The sequence below is a fragment of the Manis javanica genome, chromosome 3 (genome assembly GCF_040802235.1).
Source record: "Manis javanica isolate MJ-LG chromosome 3, MJ_LKY, whole genome shotgun sequence".
Lineage (NCBI taxonomy): Eukaryota > Metazoa > Chordata > Mammalia > Pholidota > Manidae > Manis > Manis javanica.
The window spans coordinates 146,638,998-146,656,384 of NC_133158.1; the positions used below are offsets into that span (position 1 = coordinate 146,638,998).

Consider the following 17,387-nt stretch of genomic DNA (forward strand, 5'->3'; position numbering starts at 1 on the left):
AAATAACGCAGAAATTGTAAATTTTTGCCGACTAACTTGGAAACGAGGTATCTTGTAAAGCTCGCTTACTATTCTTGTGGCTAGAAATATTACAAACGCGGCAGCTTGGACTTGTTTTAACTAAAGCCACGGCCTCCCTGACCACTCAGGGGCCCCGGCGGAGAGGTCATCCAGGTCACCCGAGGGTCCCCGGAGCAGCCACCGACCCCCGGGCGGCGCCGGGGAAGGCGCGGCTGGCGAAGGCCAGGCCTGAAGGGACTAGCTGGCGCGCGCCAAAAGGGCGTGGTGACGTCAGGGCGGAAGCGCACGCTGCGTGAAGCGGCCCAGACCCCGGCGGTCACGGGAATATACGTCGCGTCGAAAACGCCGGTTAGTCTCGCTCCGGGTTCCGGCTGCGTTGGGTGTGCGTGCGGCTCTCTGAGACTATGGCGTCCGGGCCTCACCCGACCGCTACCGTTGCTGCAGCCGCCTCGTCGGCTGCCCCGAGCGCGGGCGGCTCCAGCTCCGGGACGACGACCACGACGACGACTGCGACGGGAGGGATCCTGATCGGCGACCGCCTCTACTCGGAAGTTTCACTCACCATCGACCACTCGCTGATTCCGGAGGAGCGGCTGTCGCCCACCCCGTCCATGCAGGACGGGCTCGACTTGCCCAGCGAGACGGACTTGCGCATCCTGGGCTGCGAGCTCATCCAGGCCGCGGGTATTCTCCTCCGGCTACCGCAGGTCAGTGCCCGGCCCCGCGCCGACCGGGCGCGCCTCTCCTCCGGGCCATGCCCTCCGCCTCAGCCCGGTCCCGCCGTGCTCCGGCGGCGTGGGGTGACTCTCTCGGGCCCCCCAGTCGGGGCCAGGCGTGCCGAGGGCGGAAGGGCGCGGGGGCCAGAAGAGGACCCGGCAGCGAGCTGTTGGCGGCGGGGCGGGGGAGGGGAGCGAGCGGCGGCACAAAATGGCGGCGGTGCCTGGTGCGAGCCCGCCTGACCCCTGCGCTTCCGTTCTTCTCTCTTGTCTGCAGGTGGCGATGGCAACGGGGCAGGTGTTGTTTCACCGTTTTTTCTACTCCAAGTCTTTCGTCAAACACAGTTTCGAGGTAAGTATAGCGGGGGCGGGCGAAAGGGGATTTCTTCATCCGGAAATGGGAAGGAAGGGGTAGTGTCATCATCAGCCAGCTTTTCTAAAAAAGGGAGTGGTTAGTTGAGTTTTTTGTACCTAGCCCTACCCAGCGGGAAGTAGGGACTTTCAGACTTACAGAAACTAGAAAGTAACTCTTGAGCCCAGGTGCCCTCTTCTCAAGAGTCAGTTTTAAACAAAATTGAAAACTTATGAGACTTGAGCTTGACTCTGGATTCAAAATTAAGAGGAATTAAACAGCAAAAGAAAGCAAAATAATGTAGCTAGTAAGCCTATGGCCTAGAAGCATCAGTTGTGATTTTATTTCACCAGAGGTTGTCCCAGTGATGCCCTTACATTTCTTCATCAGAGCAGTTAGATTTTGAGAAGGGCATTTTTTTTCTAACCTGATGTTGCCATAAACTACCAACTGTGTTTAATGCATCACGGATTTTTTTATTTTTCAGATTGTTGCCATGGCTTGTATTAATCTTGCATCAAAAATTGAAGAAGCACCAAGAAGAATAAGAGATGTGATTAATGTATTTCACCACCTTCGCCAGTTAAGAGGAAAAAGGTAAGATTGGCACTATTGAAAACAGCCTCTCTTGCTACTACTGTACTGTGCACCAATCATCAAAACATTCTTTCCTCTCAAGTTAAAACCTGATGCAAAGGAAAACTGACTCTAATTTAGGTGTTCACATAGGAGCACACTGATACTTAAACTAATTTGGAAAAAAACACAATTAACCAGCTATCTGAAGTTTGTAGAGGCAGTTACATTTGTGGACAATCCTAACAGTGCTGTGAAGCCAGTCCTGTGGTTTAAGATTAAACAAGAAAGGGAGTGCATTTGGCTCAAGTGTGAGTGTATTCTGTAAGTTATTTTTCCCCTCCCCTCTCTGAAAGACTGAAGGCTGGAAGTTGAAACACCGCAGCTCGTTATTATTGTGGCAAAGTTTTGTGTAGATTGTTTTTCTACTCGAAGTCCCAGTTAATTCTTTATCAATTGAGGTTGGCTTTTGTTAGAATACTTCTCAACATTGAACTACGATATATCGCATAATACCGGATCTGAAAAGGACTGCAGGATGATAAAGGTTGAAGTTTGAAGTCAAAGGGATTAAACAGGTATTTTGTTTTGGTCAGATACAGTCTCAGTGAGTGGGTTAGAAAAATAACGGGGTTGCATTTAGATAAGGCCCATTTATTTGATCTTGTAAGAAAATGGGCCAAAATAGTGTCATTTTATAGGTGGTGTGGCTACGTGATAACACTTCATGCGGACCTTTGTGTTCATGTGAGGCTGTACCAAAGAGGTTTAGTTGCAGAGCTTCCTTTTCTATAGGTGATTTCTGTTACATACTGCAGAAGGATGTCTTTGGTGTAGATTAGCTCTTGTGTTCACTTCTTCAGAAATTGGGGTGTTAGACAAACTTGTACTGGCTTTGAAAGGAGGTTAGATAGAAAAGGATTTTAAGTTGTTTGGGGGATTGGGTGTTGGTTGGTGCCAAATAAGTGTCCTACCTGAGTGGTCTTCGTTGGCTGAATCTGTAAGTTGGCAGTAATGGACCTATTCAGAGACAAGCAAATAGTAAGGTAACCTTGAAACGATTAGTCTAATTAAAAAGTCTGAAACATTGCTACTCAGTTTCCACAGCATTTTTCAGTTTTCTTAGATTCCTTTTTCTGACGACATCCTTCATTCACCTTAACCATATCCAGGGATAGACTAATTTTTTATTTCACTTAAATATATCTGCTGGCTTCTTGGTGAGGAATCACTGGAAATTGGGAAGATTTCAAGTTGGTATTTAGTATGGTTTGAGCTAAAATTTGTATTTAGATAACCTAAATTCCTCGGGATGTTTAAAACAAAATGACACTAATCAAAAGGCTCTTTATTTTCAGTTAAAGGAATTTGTTTAAAGGAAATAACTTTCTGTTAGTATTCTTTGAACCATTGAACGAACTATTGTGTTTTCACGATTACCTACTTAGAAATTTTTCTATGAGACTTAGAGTATTCTTCTTATTCTTTGATATCAGATTAGGTCTTAACTATATTAACCTTGGAATTTAAAATACTTTATCTGACTGACTTGTGTCTGATATAAGTGGTTTTTTTTGGTCATTATCACAGAGAAATTGATTTTGTCTCAGTCTTAGAAGTCTGCTTAAAGCATGAGATTTAAAAGGAGTTGTTAATTGCATGGAAGCCTTTTTTTTTTTTAAAGCAGGATGTAAAAGTGTTTCTATGCATATTACAAGTTTACTCAGACACGTAACTTGTATATGTTATTAACTTCAACTCTTTTTTCCCTTGCAACCGACTATACAGCGACCAGCTACATTTACCAAAGCCTGGGTGATGTGGAGTGGTACATAGAGATGAAGCTGTCGTCATGGCAACAGTGAGTGAAGTATCGAAAATCCCCAAGGAGAAGCCAGTGCTCTGAGAATAGGTCACTGGAATCGGGGACTAACAGGTTGGCCACTGGTGAACCATTTAGAAAAACTCCTGTTTCTTGTTACAAGCTTTTTTCTTTGCTGTCCAAGTTATTAGAGCTATTGCTTACTATTTTTTGCATAGATTGTCGTTAAAAAGTACCAGTATTACACTTAAGTTAGGTAACGTAGTATATCAGTTTATCTTAATAATGCTATTTGTTTTAACTTAAATTATGCATAGCTTTAAATTGTAGTGTGATCTTGTGGTGTAGTACAGAGGAGGCATCACTTTTGTAGTCTTTATTTAGGTCACTTTTTCAGTTCTGGCTACACATTAGAATCAACAGAAGAGCTTTTAGAAAGTACCAGTGCCCAAGCCCCATCCTGGTTTACTTGATTTTCTTTCTCCCCCTTCAGTTTTTTTTTGGTAGTTTGATTAATTATCTTTAAGATCAGAATATGGCTGAATTTAAAGGGGAGATGGCTTTTTCATTTCATTTGTTTCTGGTTGCAATTTCTGAGATGCAGCATATTCCCAGCAAATTAAAGGTTTTCTCTAAGTGTTAAGGAGCCCATATTCATGCTATAAGGCTTGTCTGAAAGAGGATAATTAAATCTTCAGACTGGTGCAATCACTCATTGGAGAATATGGTGTATTTTCAACATGTATATAGATCACACACTGGAGTTGGAAGGATCGTAAGTGATTTTGTCATTTAGTCCAGCCTCTGCAGTTTATTTTGCTGGCTCTAAAGGCGGGGTGACCTTCGGTTTGTTTAATCATCACTAAATATTTTTTGAAGTAGGCATAAATTTCAATATACAGAGTATTGAGCGGCAGCCTGCTTCCTTTTAAAACTTCTCATCTCGTTTTAGTATAATCTTTTGAAGAGCTAGTTCCAAATCTTGGTCTGTGTACAACAGGCATGAGACTAAACATGTTTGGCTTTTTTAATCCAGTTTCTTTTTTTTTTGTTGTGTTTCAACTAAGTTAATCATGCTAAAGGAAAAACAGCTATGGCCAAAGCCCATGATTTCCTATTAAGACTAAAATTTGAAAACTTTTCATACGATTTAATCTGAGAAATTTTAAAGCATGGGAGGTAGAGTTAGGTTTAATTGATGAATGAAAATTATTTTTTTCTCTAAATATACAAAGGTTTCTTTTTAAGAGATACAAAAATGAACCTCTCCAAACATCATTTGGAAAGGAAAGTTTACCTAACTGAGAAGGAAGAAATTCTAGCAAGCTTTAATCCAATTTAACCTGCTTGTTATAGCCAAGGAAAGTAGTACTAATTGATACTGTTACTGTAAGAAACCACTACTTGCTGAGACAGTTTCCTTGAAACTTTTCTTATGCTTACTTAAAGGGATACAGTTTTCTGTTTCTGGTAACAAAATAATTTTATGAGGTAATTGTAAATTATATGTTCATTCAGTCTTCCTGGATTTGAACAAAATGAAAGTATCAGATTACACACCCACAAAGTTAACTTGGAAAACTGTAGGTAATAGTAGGCCTAAGAAAGAATGTAAAGTATGTAACTGAATTACAGTAAATAATGGGTTTGGTTTTCTGAGATTTTGATAGAGTAAAAGGAAAAGGAAAGATTGTGGCAAGACAGATAGGAAATAACAGTTCATTTGAGTGGAATTAATGAAAGATTCAGCCTGATTTGGTGTCAGATAATAAGGCGTAATTCAAACAAGTATTTAGCTGGTTAAGTGAAAGAAAATGAATTTTAATAGAATTTAAAGGCAACTTTCAAAGCAAGATTAGTTAAGAGGTATAGATGAGTTTGCTCAGCATAAATGGGGGAAAATGAGAAAACTGCTTTGATAAAATTGTGTAAGGATTGTAGTGGTGCAGTTTACTCCAAATCACAGAGGGTGGTGTGCAGCTGTCATGTCAGGTATTCTATCCTGATGCCTGTTGAAGGAGGGCCATCAAAAACTAGTACCAATTAGTCTGAGGTAGATTTGACTTTCCAAATTTCCTGTTAAGATAAAATCTGAAATATAAACCTAAGATCTTTATGGATATTTTCATGTATTGCTTGATTGCTTTCATTTGAGTTGTATTTGACTTTTTCCTGAAGACACGATCAAGTTGTAAACTATTGTTCTGATAAAATGAATTCAATGTTAACATTTTTATGTTAGAAATCAATCATCTTCCCAATTGGTGGCCTCATTCCTCAAACCTTTCTGTGTGATGACAATTGAGAGCAAAGGCCAGTTTCAGCTTTTAAGAGTGACAGCTGTTTTCCATCTTGTCTGTTTTGCCAACTTCTGTTTCATGTTATTTGATAGAAATCATACAGTGTAGAATAATTTGAAATAGCCTACTAGGCATTCCAGTTCTGTAACTTTATGTGGGTGAAAGTAAGAAAAATAAACAGGTGATTTTTACTCTTGAGATGTTCTGTTTGGGTGGTTAATATAGCTCATTTCAGTTTGTTTCCTAATGTTCAAGTGAATATGTTTAATTAGGTTTTTTGGTTTTACAACACATTTTTCTGGATTTGGTGTGCATGGTAAAATGATTTGTGAGTTGGGATAATATTCAGAATGACTTGCTTTCAAAAACAGATGCTTGTGTTTTGCCCAGAGCAAAAACTCTTGAATTTTTTTGACTGAAAATGAATTTGAGTATGGGAGAAAATACTTAAATGTTCTTCTCACATAACATACCATATAACCAGTCTTAATAAAAATGAACTTTTTGTTGGTTAGATCTAAAAATGTATCAAATAAAAGATAATTGGTACAGTTTCTAGGCTTTTAAATGAAAGTCTTAAGTCCTGACTTAAAACAAACTTCTCAGTAAAAAAAGTTTTGAATTTTGTAAGATAGTTATTTAATTGAACATACTACATCCCAAGTATTGAACCATTGATACATATATGGCCTTCTGCATCATAACTTTTGAAGCTGTCATAATTTAGTCTGGCACAGAGACCTTGAGTGTTCTGGTTCACTCATTGTGATCTTCCTTTCTCTTTATGCATTGCATACTTAAGAAAATGGCCTAGTAACTACAATTGGCCAAATTTAGGCTTGGTTTTTATTGATCATTTTGACTTTTTAATCTGATTTTAAAAACATTTCTTTGGTATTTGAGCTGAATTTTTAGTTTTTCAGATCATTTTCTTTAATAGAGGTAGATTTCTTGGAGCAGTTTGTTTAAATTAATTGCCTGTTTCGGGGAACCTGGATTAACAACCCACCATTTTTCCCCTAATTCTTATTTTAGCCATAAACTAGCCAAGAGTTGATACTTCATAAGAATGAGTGAAAACATCACTATGATCTTAAAATATCTTTACAGTAAGAGTGCCTTAGTTTTGTCATTGGAAGGATCTGGAGACTGAATGGGATTTGTGATAATAAATCAAGTGATTGCTTAATTAACATGTATACCTAAAATGTAATCTACATGAAAAAATCAAGAATAAACCCAAAGAGCATTAGACTGAATTTTTTTCACTGCAGTGTTATTTTCTATAGGAATTGAGTCTAGAAAAGTATATATTTAATTAGCATAACTTGGACAGCACAAGATTAATGCTTTAACTTGTTTGCAGGAGTTTAAAAAGCTGGTTTCTGTTGCCAATAGTTGGTTGGAAGGGAAAACGGAGATGCCACAAATAAAATTTTTTGGATGTGCAAAACAGTTTTGATTTTATTTCTTACAAACTATAGGACTCCAAGCCCCCTGATTCTTGATCAGAACTACATTAACACCAAAAATCAAGTTATCAAGGCAGAGAGAAGGGTGCTAAAGGAGTTGGGATTTTGTGTTCATGTCAAGCATCCCCATAAGGTGAGTTTTAGAGTGCAGAAATTACATTCGTAAGTATTAGGGTTTCTTTTAAATTTTACTTTACATGAATTCATATGTTTATATTTGAGAGCTAACCTTGGTTTAAAAAGCATCCTGTTGGATATTGAACTTTATCAGTAAAATGGGAGTAAGAAAGTCGTAGGTTCAAATCATCACCTTTATTGTGTGAGCATAGTTAGGTTCTTTTTGTCCCTGTAATTAACCTATTTTTGCTACCTAGAAAATGGGAGATTGTTGAAATAACCTCATTCCAAGGAATTATACCTGCAAAGTACCTGGCACACTGTCTGTGACCAGGTGAAATCCTCAGAGTGGTAGCTGCTCGTTATTACTCTTTTTGGACATAGATAGGTTTTCCGGCATCTCTTGGCTTGTGTGTGGTCATAATAGCACAGTGGTTATGAGAATGGGTGCTCTAGGGGCAGAACTAGCTGCGGTACAAGCTTGTCTCTGCCATTAGCTGTGTGACCTGGCAGATACCTCTGGTCCTCAGATTCCACATCTCTATACAATTGTGAAACGGGAATGATTTGATTATAGAGGTTGTGAAAGATCTGACCTGAACTGAGGTAAAGCTGTTTATATATTTTATTTATCACACTGTAGTTTGATAAGCTTCATTATAGATACATTGTGTTTGATTGCTTACTGTCCTATCCACTCTGAGTGTTACAGTAATGTGATCCCCATTTTATAACTAAAAAAGCATTGATTTTAGAGTTCCTTAACATGAGAATTGTACCTTAGAAAATTAATCTAGTGCCGTACCTGTCACATAGTAAAGTGTTGGTGAAAAGTTATGGCATTGTTTTTAATTGAACTCCCATTATTTTCCTGTATGATCTTGGAACATAATTCTTACAAAATCCTATAGCATATGATAAACCCACATTGACTGTCAGGTCCATTTTAGGTTGGTCCTATTTGTAGTTTATAAAAGAACTACAACTTGGACCTAACATTTTTCACTTATATTCATTGAACTCTGTACTCTGAAAGAACCACTGGTATGCTAAATTCAGTTTTTTTCCCTTGTTCTTCAGATCATTGTTATGTATTTACAAGTCTTAGAATGTGAACGTAATCAAACCCTGGTTCAAACTGCCTGGTAAGTTGCTTTTTTACATTTCTTTCCTAGCCAGGAAAACAGAAGCAGAAATAAAGTAAGTTTCATTTTCCCTTTCCAAAATAATGAGATGAGTTTGGTTTGGTGCTTTTGTTTTTTTGTTTTTTAATCAAAAGGTAAATAATGCTTATTTCTGCTTCCTGTTTTCTTGGCTTGACTTGTTGCTTTTAATGGAGGACTCAATTTAACTTTGTTCTTTTTTCTACTCTTTAATTAAAGGGTAGTCCATGATGGTAAGTCATAGAACTCTGCCCTCTGCACTTCAGCCCATGACCTCAGGATGGCCTGATTGGCTGCCCTGCTCTCCAGCCAATCCAGTGCAAGCTCTCATCCGAGATTCACTGAAGTGGTCCATATCCATCTGGCAGCATCTTCTAGTTCTGTCGGGGTGTCTAAAGGATTTGTATATTTGCTTCTAGAAGTAACTATTCAACATGCATATGTATTTAATGTATACCTTGTAACTATCAAAATGAATAGTTCATTTTTGATAGATTTGTTGTCCAGCCATTATGAATTAAATGATTTTTTTTGTTAGAAGTTTGATAGATTTCTATTTTTAGTATGTATAGCATGAATTCTACCAAGGAAACTATAACTTACAGTTTAAAATGGGCACCATTCCCATATTGGATGCATTTATAGCTGCTGGGCTGTTGCAGGCAATGATAAAGAAGTAAGAAATACTTCATTTTTAAAAGATGCTAATATTAACAGAAGCACTTTAGAACTTGGACTTTTGACATGCAGGTGTGTAATTTGGAGTACTCGCTTATTTAAAGGTAAAATGAGTGTGGTCCAACCACAACTACTTTCTCAAGACTGTTGATGTGCAGGACTGAAGGGACATAAATTTTGTATTCTTGACATGACTACCATGCTTCTTTTGGACTCCGTGAATATTACTAATACTGGGAAGTCTCATTGCTTTTATAAAATGCATGTCATTTTTAATATATGTTCCATAGAACAGATTTTAGCAGCTTTTGTGGGTAAGGAATTTTAAGACATAGTGTTTAATTTCAATTTAACCTTTTAAACAGTTTCTTCAGTACTTTAGGAATGTTGGGAGGGTTCACTAATAGTCCAGCAATTTATTAACTGAAGTAGTTCATCGCCTTTATTGATACTAGTCATACACAAAAAGGTATGTAAACGAGGCTGTTGTATATATTTATTGCTGTTTACTTCCCTACCTAGATTTTTTGAAGTAGATTAGATTTCTTAATTGAAATATAACTTAGTGATTGCATACTAAAAATAAAAATGCCTTTTTACCCCTGTTACACTATTTTTTGAGTCTTTGAAAGAACTTGTTGACACTGCTTTTCATTGTGGATAAAGGAGAGATGGTCAATAATTAATGGCTTGAAGTATTGTTGGAGTGGTGTGTCATTTCTGAAACCAGTTCTCTCAGAAGTGACTTTTTAAAAAAGCATTGCAATGCTTTTTATAGAAGTATATTTAAAACTTGGAAGTTCTGTTTGGAATAATTGCAATTATTTTATTTTAAAGGTCCTAGTTCATATACCAAAAGAAGTTGAAGAACACTGAAGGGTGGTTCTCATGTTAAATTCTTATCTCTTATTATTGATTTTTGAGTTAAGAATTGTGATATGCTAGAATATCAGAATGTGGATATAAATACGAGAAGAAAAAAGAATAAAATAGATTGAGTCTCCAATTTTATGTAAGTTTCAGAAGAGCTGGTTTGTTTATGCACAAAGCTTATGGTTGAAATATTTTTCAGGAATTATATGAATGACAGTCTTCGAACCAATGTATTTGTTCGATTTCAACCAGAGACTATAGCATGTGCTTGCATCTACCTTGCAGCTAGAGCACTTCAGGTAGGTATTAGAATGTGTTTTGTCCTATAGGGTAGATAAATCCTAAGAATTAGAATTACTAATCCTAATAAAAACTGAAAATTTAAAACATTCTTTTTCTGTGGTTTAGATTCCACTGCCAACTCGTCCCCACTGGTTTCTTCTTTTTGGTACTACAGAAGAAGAGATCCAGGAAATCTGCATAGAAACACTCAGGCTTTATACCAGAAAAAAGGTAACTGTTTACTTGTGTATGTGTGTACCAGTACTTTCTCAATGCTAAGAATCTAAGCTATTGTAAAAGAAGTGTTAACTCCATTTTACGCCACAGCCAAACTATGAATTGTTGGAAAAAGAAGTAGAGAAAAGAAAAGTAGCCCTACAAGAAGCCAAATTAAAAGCAAAGGGATTGAATCCTGATGGAACTCCAGCCCTTTCGACCCTTGGTGGATTTTCTCCAGCTTCTAAACCATGTAAGATTGATTCAGAATTGAAATAATTTGGCACTGAAGGTGTATGGTTTATTAGAAAGCTTTAGCATTTAACAATAGCCCGGCAACAATGATGTTAAGAAGCTGTTACTGTTTCATTACTTCAGCCAAAGACTAATACTTGAAAGCATGGTACTTTGAAAACAACCTTTGATCCTCTGTTAAATCCAATAGTTAGCATGTCTTTATTATGTTTTTAAAAAAGCATCACCAAGAGAAGTAAAAACTGAAGAGAAGTCACCAATCTCTATTAATGTGAAGACAGTCAAAAAAGAACCTGAGGATAGACAACAGGCTTCCAAAAGCCCTTATAATGGGTGAGTATACTTAATTTAGAAAACTGGTCTAAGGAGTCTTTTTATGTATTCAATTTCTAACACAGTAAGTGTATAACTAAAATATTGTTTCTTTTGAAGTGTAAGAAAAGACAGCAAGAGAAGTAGAAACAGCAGAAGTGCAAGTCGATCAAGGTCAAGAACACGATCACATTCTAGATCACATACTCCGAGAAGACAGTAAGTAAATACTCTTAGGGAAAGCAGTCTTATCCAGAGTACTTAATTGCTTTTTTAAAAAATTGAACATTCATTTTTTGAAAGGTATGCTAGATTTAGGCATTTAACAGGAGGCACATTATGAGAAATGAGTTTAGAAATATGCACTGTGTGTATGTGGCAGTTTTGTTTGTCTTGTGGCTTAATAGCATTCTGTAATCATTCTTTCTCCAGTTTCAATTAGAAAATACAAATATTAACCATTTATTAGTGACCAACAATCAAGTCAACCATTGCCAAAGAATCTTCTTCCTAGGTAGCTTTGTAATGAGATAGTTACTTGGGGTTCTTAGTGGAGTTGTTGAGCATTTGGGAAATAATAAGCGTAGCTGTCTAGGACACTTTGTAAAAATTACTAATTGCTCCCCTCCTTGGAATAGACATAGTACATTTGTTTAATATTTGTGTAGTATGTTAATAGGCTGGAAGGGAGGTAAAGGGTTGGGGAAATTTAATAAAATTCTTCAGTCTAACCTGTTGACACAGGTCAGTAGTTCTGTTTTGAACCTCTTAGCACCACCAAAAAAATAATCTGTTCCCGGCAGAGACTGAATCTAAACCTCAAATTTTTATTATCTAAGTTATAATAATAGGCGGAGTCGATCTGGAACATACAGCTCAAGATCAAGAAGCAGGTCCCGCAGTCACAGTGAAAGCCCAAGAAGACATCATAATCATGGTTCTCCTCACCTTAAGGCCAAGCATACCAGAGATGAGTTAAAAAGCTCAAATAGACATGGTCATAAAAGGAAAAAATCTCGTTCTCGATCTCAGAGCAAGTCTCGAGATCACTCAGATGCTGCCAAGAAACACAGGCATGAAAGGGGACATCATAGGGACAGGCGCGAAAGATCTCGCTCCTTTGAGAGGTCCCATAAAGGCAAGCACCACGGCGGCAGCCGATCAGGACATGGCAGGCACAGGCGCTGACCTTCTTCCTTTAAGCCTGCATCAGCTCTTGTTCTGCCTGTCTGCAGTGTGGTGTATGGACTCATCATCAGAACATTAAAAGCAAACTGATTAGGATTTGATTTCTGAAAACCCTCTAGGTCTCTAGAACACTTGGGGATATTTCTTTTTGGAAAGAACTATGTTAACTTTTTTTTTTTTGCACATTAAAATGCCCTAGCAGTATCTAATTGAAAACCATGGTCAGGTTCAATTGTGCTTATTATAGTTGTGTATTGTTTATTGCTATAAGAACTGGAGAGTGAATTCTGTAAAAATGTATCTTATTTTTATACAAATCAAATTGCAGACACTGTTCTATTTAAGTGGTTATTTGTTTAAATGATGGTGAATACTTTCTTAACACTGGTTTGTCTGCATGTGTAAAGATTTTTACAAGGAAATAAAATACAAATCTTGTTTTTCTAAATTGCTTCATATATCTTATTTAAATAAATTATTAAAAAGCAAAATTTTAATAGTAAAATGTCTGTACTGATTTTCTCATAAACCTGTTCTTTCCTCCATGAGCCATAGTTTGAGATTATTAAAATGCAATTCTAATCCGCATAGGGAACTAGTAATAGTTTCACCCTACATATGGAAAAAACAAATGGGACTGGCTAAACAGGGTAATATTAAATGTTCTATTGTAGCACTAAACCAGTCTCCAAGTTGAAACCTATTTGCACACAAGTGGTACCATAAGGTTATTTTAAGTCTTTATAAATATTATCTATTCCTAAAGTGAGCTGTGCTCTTGAACAAATCAAAACATTTAACATGATAGTAAATTAGACCCAGTTATTGAGCTTTAAAGAATCTCCTTAGGTATTTAGTGATCATTTTTATCTAGGCTAGGAGAGTTAACTAAAAGTGGGGCCTGTCCCCCACCCTCCTTTGCCAGACCTGGCTGGTAAAGTAAATGACCACAGAAAATAAAGTTTTGTTGGAAAAGCCAGAAATCATATCCAAATGAGTATTTTTCTTACTCCTATCAAGTTATTTTCCCAATATTTTGGAAGTAAATTTAGAAATCTTAGAAGGCCATAGTAAAATTTTTCATTACTTTATAGTTACATAAAGCTTTACATTTTTTTACCCATCTTGATTACTTACCTTGTCTACTAGACTTGGCTCCAAATGATTTGTTGCTGTTTCAAAAAACCAAATACACCCACAGAGAGATGAAGATTTACTGCCATTAAGGATGCTTAAAAATAGTTACAGCTTCTGAAGACGATTACAAAGAAGATTCGCAAACATGTTCACCAGTGGCGGGCAGTGGGGCTAGAAAGGAGAAAGCCTCACAAGGCAACCACAGTGACGGAGACAAGACTCATTTGGATATAAAAATGCCGGGTATGCTACTTAAATCAGTTCTTTATCTAACTCTAAACAACTAATATGGCCTAGCATGAATGAGCTGAAAGAGGGAGGGAAAGCAATTATGAATGTTCTGTATGATTTTATAGTACATGTTGCTGAGCTGTAACAGTTTCTGAGGAGCTTCAACTGCCTTAAATAGTAAACAGTTTGTCCTTTACAAGATAAACAATGAAGAAAGACAATGGCAGATGTCAGCAGAGGCCCTATTTAACAAACTAATCTTGAAAATGATTTGCCTTCATCTTTGGGAATAACTGAGGATGACTTGTGGAAATGGAGACAGATCTGTATCTGGAGTGAGGCTTCTATGTTAGAGATGGCTTTAGTATCTTTTCCCATGTGGCCTAACTTTTGTTGCTAAGTTTACGAGGTGTTTGTCAAACTGAAAAACTTACTGCTTTGTATGCCTTTAAAAACATGTTTCTGTTACAGAAAAAGCAATCTTCAAACTTTTCTTAAGAGAATTTCAAATAGAAGTAGAGTACCTGTCAGCTCAGAAAATAACGATCAATTCATGGTCAGCCAACCTTGTTTTTACCTCAGCAATTCATTCCACCTTCCACCTTTATTTGGAAGAAAATCCCGTTCAAATAGTTTCATCAAGTATTTCAGTCCAAAAGGTAAAGGCAAACAGCCACAGTACTTTGATTATACACTTAACAGTACTGCCCTACTACATCAGTATCCAGATTTCCCTTACTGTTTCTAATGATTTTATAATTGGTTTGTTCAAATAAGGTCGGTCGTTGCCTTGGTTTTCATCACAGATTTCCATGTTTGTTTTTTCCCTTGTAATTTAAAGAAATTAGGTCATTTGTTCCTGAGACATTTGTGACATTGTTGGTTCTCTGTAACCTTATGGTCACTTACTGTTTTTCTGTTCCCTGTAAACCTGTAGAGTAGAGTTCAAGGTTTGATCAGATACAGGTTTGACAATCTTACTGGCCTAAAATTCAGATGTCTGGGGGCCCAGGCTATGTGTTATTTTAGAACTAGTACTAGATTGTTGCCTCATTCATCAGATAATTGACTAAGTCCCCAATTCTCAATCCATTAGTACTTGAAAGTCAACAGCCTTGTATGCATGTTCCCCACTTGTGTCATTACCATGTTTGTTTTCCATTAAAGCCGTAAATCTTAATGTGGAAAAGCTGTTGTTAAGTATTTGTGCTAATGATCCCTGTTTTTAACACACAGTCCTTTCATGGAGTTTCCTTTTATAGAATGTTAACATTTGTCCTTTACAATTGGTCTCTTAACCCTAAAGGAAGACCAGTGAAATTGTTGATCATGGTTCCATTATAAAATGGAAAGAATACATAGTCATAAAAATGACTACATTTTTACTGAAATTAAGTTTTACTTTATAGCTTTTGTCACTGTTAACATCGGTTACTAACCCCATTATTAAGCCTACAATCTGCATTAAAAGCCTTATTTTAAAATTCTATGTTGGCTTTCATGAAAGTTTTCAAGAACTAGGTAATTTTATAGTAACAAATATTCTATGTCTTAAGAGCCATTTCTTAACTCACCGTGGGCTGTAACAGATAATTAATGAAGGTTAATGGCTTTTTTTAAAGAGCAGATTTTTCCAAGAATCGTTAAAAACACAGACACTCAATTTAGCTTGAGAGATTGACACTATACAGGGATTTGATAAGGAAAACTATCACTTCTCCCACTGGGAAAATTGGAAAGGAAGCAGCTTTCATTGAGTGGGCCTTGATTCCCCCATATCCCCTAGAGTGGTTATTTGTGTGTCTGGAAGGCACAGCTTAACTTCATTTGTAACCATTTGAACTTTGTCCATTTCTGGAATGGAAGGAACATGTACTTCCATGTCAGCTCAGCATTCCACTCATTCCTCTTAGGTGACTTGGCAAGTCATTTAACCTCTTGTCTGCAGACTGGCCCTTATCTCACAGTATTTTGTAAAGTATGTGTTAGGCAGATGGAAGGATATTTCCATCCCTGTAATCCAAACAGTTCATATTAAAAAATGCCTAAGAAAAGTTTGAATTCTGTGTTTCCTATGAACACAATTCAAAATACAGCTGTTTCAGAATGCTACCTCACTGAGATGAGATCTGATTGTGGATGGTGCAAGATTTTAATAATTAAACCATGAAAACATTGGGCTCTTTGATTTCAGGTGTCCTCTTGACCCTTCTGCTTTTGCCACCTCCGCTCATATAAATCCAACCCAGTTCTAAGTACAGAGGGAATTCCTACCCTGCCTGCTTTTATTTGTCATCAAATTCCTTCCCTCCATGTCAGCTTTCATATCAATAGTATGGGTAGTAGCATTTCTATTTGTATACCTTTGCCACAATCCTTCAAATGGCAGCTAATGATCTATTTAAAACGTTCATCACATGTTAACAAAGTTTCCGGTGGTTTCCCATTTCACTGCATAGACTACAAACCCCTGACTGGCTGTATGTGATCTGATGCTTGCCAGCCTCTTCTGTCACCATCCTCTCTCTCTTCACAAATAATCTATCCCTGAGCCTTTGCACTTCCTGCCCTCCCTGCTTGGGATGCCCTTCTCCCAGATCTTATATGCTTCATCATTCAGCTCCCCATTAGGAAGTCTCTTCAGAGGGGACTTCTTTTTACACTCAGTCAAAAAAGCCACTCTAGATGCTCCCATCAAGTTCTATTCCTTAGCACTAATTTTTTCATAATGCTTACCACTATCAGATTAATTTTGTTTTACCATTGACTGTCATATCCAGAATAAAAGTTTCCAGAGAACTGCAAAAGTGGTTTATTCATTACCATATGCCCCTTACCTAATTCTACAATAGTGTCTGGCCCATAATAGGGTATGCAGTAAGTACTGAGGATTGAATGAATTTCATTCACATCATGCTAATTTTCCAAGTGACACCTTTGAGCTCTCATCTTTCAAGTTTGAGCATCTGCTCTTCATCCAACTGCCCTTCTAGTGAATGTATATATTCCTCTTACAAAGTTCTAGGTCCTGGAGCTCATTCTAAAGTGGGAAAATAGTTATGTAAACTATTTTGTATAATTTATATAACTATAGTTGTCTGCAGACTGGCCCTTATCTCACAGTATTTTGTAAAGTATGTGTTAGGCAGATGGAAGGATATTTCCATCCCTGTAATCCAAACAGTTCATATTAAAAAATGCCTAAGAAAAGTTTGAATTCTGTGTTTCCTATGAACACAATTCAAAATACAGCTGTTTCAGAATGCTACCTCACTGAGATGAGATCTGATTGTGGATGGTGCAAGATTTTAATAATTAAACCATGAAAACATTGGGCTCTTTGATTTCAGGTGTCCTCTTGACCCTTCTGCTTTTGCCACCTCCGCTCATATAAATCCAACCCAGTTCTAAGTACAGAGGGAATTCCTACCCTGCCTGCTTTTATTTGTCATCAAATTCCTTCCCTCCATGTCAGCTTTCATATCAATAGTATGGGTAGTAGCATTTCTATTTGTATACCTTTGCCACAATCCTTCAAATGGCAGCTAATGATCTATTTAAAACGTTCATCACATGTTAACAAAGTTTCCGGTGGTTTCCCATTTCACTGCATAGACTACAAACCCCTGACTGGCTGTATGTGATCTGATGCTTGCCAGCCTCTTCTGTCACCATC

At 37.4% G+C, this 17,387-nt stretch overlaps 1 protein-coding gene across 3 annotated transcripts; it reads left to right on the top strand.

Annotated features, from left to right (window-relative positions):
- The first annotated feature begins 26 nt into the window (after positions 1-26).
- CCNL1 (cyclin L1) lies at positions 27-17,053 on the top strand. Of its 3 annotated transcripts, none has more exons than XM_073232178.1 (11): positions 70-728; positions 1,015-1,089; positions 1,577-1,686; positions 7,272-7,392; positions 8,457-8,521; positions 10,290-10,389; positions 10,499-10,603; positions 10,700-10,841; positions 11,065-11,176; positions 11,276-11,374; positions 13,493-17,053. In XM_073232178.1, exons 1-11 carry the CDS (start codon positions 426-428, stop codon positions 13,506-13,508), a joined length of 1,248 nt encoding a protein of 415 aa, XP_073088279.1. In that variant the 5' UTR covers positions 70-425; the 3' UTR covers positions 13,509-17,053. The 3 variants fall into 3 exon arrangements, 2 of the variants coding, with proteins under 2 accessions (XP_073088279.1, XP_036853845.1); XM_036997950.2 differs by lacking the exon at positions 13,493-17,053 and adding an exon at positions 11,995-12,791 and having other exon boundaries at positions 276-728; XR_012129402.1 differs by lacking the exons at positions 11,065-11,176; positions 11,276-11,374; positions 13,493-17,053 and having other exon boundaries at positions 27-728; positions 8,759-10,389; positions 10,700-10,782.
- Positions 17,054-17,387: the final 334 nt, after the last annotated feature.

Excerpts from the sequence above, each read along its gene's own strand:
- CCNL1 (XM_036997950.2), top strand. The coding sequence starts at position 426 with ATGGCGTCCGGGCCTCACCCGACCGCTACCGTTGCTGCAGCCGCCTCG. Across the intron at positions 729-1,014 it reads TTCTCCTCCGGCTACCGCAG|GTGGCGATGGCAACGGGGCA; the intron begins GTCAGTGCCCGG and ends TCTTGTCTGCAG. Across the intron at positions 1,687-7,271 it reads CGCCAGTTAAGAGGAAAAAG|GACTCCAAGCCCCCTGATTC; the intron begins GTAAGATTGGCA and ends TACAAACTATAG.